At 39.0% G+C, this 3,811-nt stretch overlaps 1 protein-coding gene across 1 annotated transcript; it reads left to right on the top strand.

Moving 5' to 3' along the window:
• The first annotated feature begins 643 nt into the window (after positions 1–643).
• On the top strand, positions 644–3,276 carry LOC121570029 (CD83 antigen). The gene is made up of 5 exons (XM_041881478.2): positions 644–778; positions 872–1,008; positions 1,165–1,399; positions 1,559–1,659; positions 1,798–3,276. Exons 1-5 carry the CDS (start codon positions 751–753, stop codon positions 1,948–1,950), a joined length of 654 nt encoding a protein of 217 aa, XP_041737412.1. The 5' UTR covers positions 644–750; the 3' UTR covers positions 1,951–3,276.
• Positions 3,277–3,811: the final 535 nt, after the last annotated feature.

Below are 3,811 nucleotides of genomic sequence, written 5' to 3'. Positions count from 1 at the left end.
TAGGCACACCCATGCCTACACCCCTTGGTGGTGGTGTACTGGTGTGGGGAATGTTTTCCTGGCACACTTTAGGTTCCTTGATTCCAATTGAGAAAGATTGAACACCATGCCCTGAAGAATTTAGGCTGTTCTGGAGGCAAAGATTCCTAATTCTGGGATTCCCCCCCAGGTGATGGCCAACCATTAATTTTACTTTCAGGTAGCAAAAACAACAATACCAAAGGTTAATATAGTGTAGACCTATCTTAATATTTAGCCTATATTGTAATGTTGTATTTCTATTTATTTTAACACCCTCTTCAACAGAAATAAACTCATAGGCCTACTACACTAACGTTACATTACAAGTGCATGCGTAAAATTAGCCGGAGTCAGGATATAAAGATGCCATGATATAGCCTACAACTAATAAACTGCGGAGTATTGAGTTAACATTCAGAAATAACACCCACTCCCAGTAACTGTAATTACGGTTTAGCTTAAGTTTAACACTAGATTCATTGAAAAAACATATCCATACACATCAGGAGAGTGAGCCAACGTATCGCCATAATATCGCCACTGACTCATCTAAATATGCAGATTTGCAGTAGGTCATGTGGAGAGAGAATGTGACGCACATCTTTCCATTGCGAAACGAAAGTGTTGTATGCAGTCGGGGAAATCCCCATAAACAGTTTAACTTCTCTTTCGGAAGTATATAAGCTGCTACCCTCCTGTTCTAAATCGTCATCTTCGTTGCGGTAAAATATGTTTTTTCAACTCGTCTGCATATTAGGTATGTTGTCATTTATTTTTAAGAATGAATTTGATATCAGTCTAACTGGGCACGCTCACCAGAAATAATGATTTACCTTGTGTTTGTCTATAGCGGCCTCCTTGCCAGGGGGGCTCACACAGGATAGGTCTACCGAAGAGGTGAAGTCAGTTTGTGGAGAGGACTCAATTCTGAAATGTAAAGCAATATGTAAGCCTGGGGTCCAGTACCGGGCAGTGAAGTGGTACAAGGTAAGCTTTCTATTATTCTGATAACACAAACTGTGTGTTTTGTACCGTCTGACCAAATTTTGTACAAGTGCTATCTATATATGCAAAAAAATATACAGCACCGGTCCCAGACCAGCTGTTTGGGGCATAGAGTAACCTCACACCCTCTTCTCCCAGCTCGGTGAGGAGCCCTCTAATAAGGAGTCTGGTCTATTGATGAAGAGGCTATCACCTAACAGCACCACGCAATGGTACGCTGGTCTGGAGCGTGAAGTGGAACTTTTGGCTGATGATTCTTTTGATATCGTCCTGCCCAATGTAACGGCTGTTGATAGTGGGAGGTATAAGTGTCTCCTGGCAGCACCTGTAGGAGAGCAGAACCAGGAGGGGCAGATTGTCCTCAGAGTGACAGGTGTGTGTTCTACTCTCATTGTGTGCTTGTTTTGGTATGTAGACCTACTGTATACTGTATGTGAGTGTTTTAAATTGGACCCAGAGTTCATCTATGATGCTAAATTCTTTAAAAATGTTTCCAGTGACGCTCAAGGATTTGTGGATAATTTTTTTGCAGGTTGCCTTGAGTCCACAGACCAATCAGAAGAAAGGGATACCATCCTAGTTCTTTCCATTGTGGGGCTTGTGGCAGCATTGCTGATATTCACCATCAGCTATGTGAGTTACAACACTGCCCGCTGTTCCTCTGATTGAATTTTTTTTAAACAAACATTTTATGGTGATGGTTTCCATGTATTCCATTTTCTTTTAAATGTTTTCATGTTATTTACTCAATAATGCTCATCTTTACCATAGGTCATCCTAAGGAATATGTTATTGCAAAGGAGCAAGAAGTATCCACAAGAACCACTTCTAGATGCACCCCTTGAGAAGAAAGATTTAATGTTGATCTACACTCTGGGGCCAAACTGGTCAGGACAGGCTTCCATAAAACATGTCTGTGTGTGAGAGCCTGTTCTGCTAGTTTGGGCTCATTGTATACTTGAATGTGAAGAGGAAACGCAGAGAAAGACTAGGGCACTTTTAAAGCTGAGCAAGGAGCCTAAGAGTCATGTCTACTTTCCAGGAGAAGAGTTCACCTCTAGAGCAGATGGAGGCAGACAACCCTCTGGCCGGTCCTGTAGAACTAAGATGTGTAGGCTTTTCAAAGAAATGAAACAGAAACAGTAGCCTACACCCTTTCACTCAGACAGCCAAACAGCAGTACAGCCAGGCTAGGGCAGCAGTTCTCCAGCAACGACTGCCTGTCTGCAGCATTCACACACCTGAGATGCTCAAGGAGCAGGGCCTGGTGAAGGGACCCCACGATCTAAGCCCCAAGATCTAACCTCAACAAGGAGCTTCAGGAAGGGGTGCAGGAATGGTCCACGATGAGGGGTCATTCTGGAGGGTCGCTCCATGGCAACGTTGGGGTTAATCCCATTTACATTTCAGTCAACCCAGGAATTGAAGTCGACATTGAACTGGAAAATCACCAATGTGTACAGCATTGATCTTTTAGAATTTCATGCCTAATTCAATTTGTGTATTGACTGGTATTGAAATAGAATTGATTCATTTTCCTCCAAGCAAACCGAAAGTGGGCTTTGGTGAAAAGTAATTGGCAGAAAATTAACTTGTATAAATCTCTATCAGTTAAAAAATATATATGATCAGCAATTCTGTGGATACATTGAAAATAAAGAAGACATGTAAATCATTTTGTAATGTACAGTATTGTATCTGATGTACATGTTCTATGTGTTCTTAGAGTCCTCACTTTTTTAGTCACCACGGTTGATGTTTCTCTGAGAACAGTTATGCACTTTGATCAAGTTCATTGTTACTCAGAATATTTCATGTTATTAAGAAAAAATAATTTCCCCTACCATTTTACAAATGCTTACAAACTGGATACATAACTATTTTTCTACATAGTATGCTGTTTGAAGTGTTAAATGGCTGGCAACATATCTCTACCTATTTCACAAGACACATTCTGTTATATTTTATATTAGTTATATACTGTACCTTTACATTAGTCATTTACGTCACCTGTCAATGTTGTAATGTGCCAATTTTGAGCAGGATGATCACAATTATATTTTTGGATAGCTGTTTTAATTGTTAAATACATAAATACCTCTTTACTAATATTTTGAGTGACAAACAATTGTGTGAGGTCTCTGTCATTGTCAAACACATTACAAGGTAACATCACACAGCATAAAATGGAAGCCAGGTTAAATGGGATCTAAACAATATTGAAAATTAAAATCCTTTACAAACATGAAATTCCATGTAGTTTAAAAACATTTAATACTATAGAATAAGTAAAAAAAATGTTTTATTGCATCACAATATCACAGGACAGATTTGACATGAGTGCATGAATATGGGTCATATACAATACAGTGTCCTTTTTCATGCCAACTGTCTGATCATAGCACTCAACACATTATTACACAATAATAATAATAAGCTTGATAATAAGCTTTATATCAATATATTAATTTAGTCACTTGTCTCTAAGCTTATTGTCTGATAGGGATAAGTGTAGCTTGTAACTTCAACAAGAAGTGTATTTCCGTACCAATAATAAATTGCAGAGTAGATAGTGGACAGTAAAAAAATATGTTTTAAAATTTGTATCCTTGTTAATTTTGACACTGGTCCCACAGGTTAAGTGAGTACCTTCCTCATGGCACAATAGCATTAGGATTTAAGACCAGTAACTCTCCAATTGCCAGTTCATTTAATAACTTCCAAGGTGAACTGATGAACCTTGAGCGCTTTCTGTTAATGCTCGGCATCTCTAACATCTACTGTA

The sequence above is a fragment of the Coregonus clupeaformis genome, unplaced genomic scaffold (assembly GCF_020615455.1).
Source record: "Coregonus clupeaformis isolate EN_2021a unplaced genomic scaffold, ASM2061545v1 scaf2098, whole genome shotgun sequence".
Classification (NCBI taxonomy): Eukaryota; Metazoa; Chordata; class Actinopteri; order Salmoniformes; family Salmonidae; genus Coregonus; species Coregonus clupeaformis.
Note: the sequence above shows the minus strand (reverse complement) of the source record. Positions and strands in the feature narration are given on the sequence as shown.

Bases quoted from the DNA above. Each gene is read 5' to 3' on its own strand.
- LOC121570029 (XM_041881478.2), top strand. From the start codon at position 751: ATGTTTTTTCAACTCGTCTGCATATTAG. The intron at 779-871 runs GTATGTTGTCAT...GTTTGTCTATAG, and splicing joins TCAACTCGTCTGCATATTAG to CGGCCTCCTTGCCAGGGGGG. The intron at 1,400-1,558 runs GTGTGTGTTCTA...ATTTTTTTGCAG, and splicing joins GATTGTCCTCAGAGTGACAG to GTTGCCTTGAGTCCACAGAC.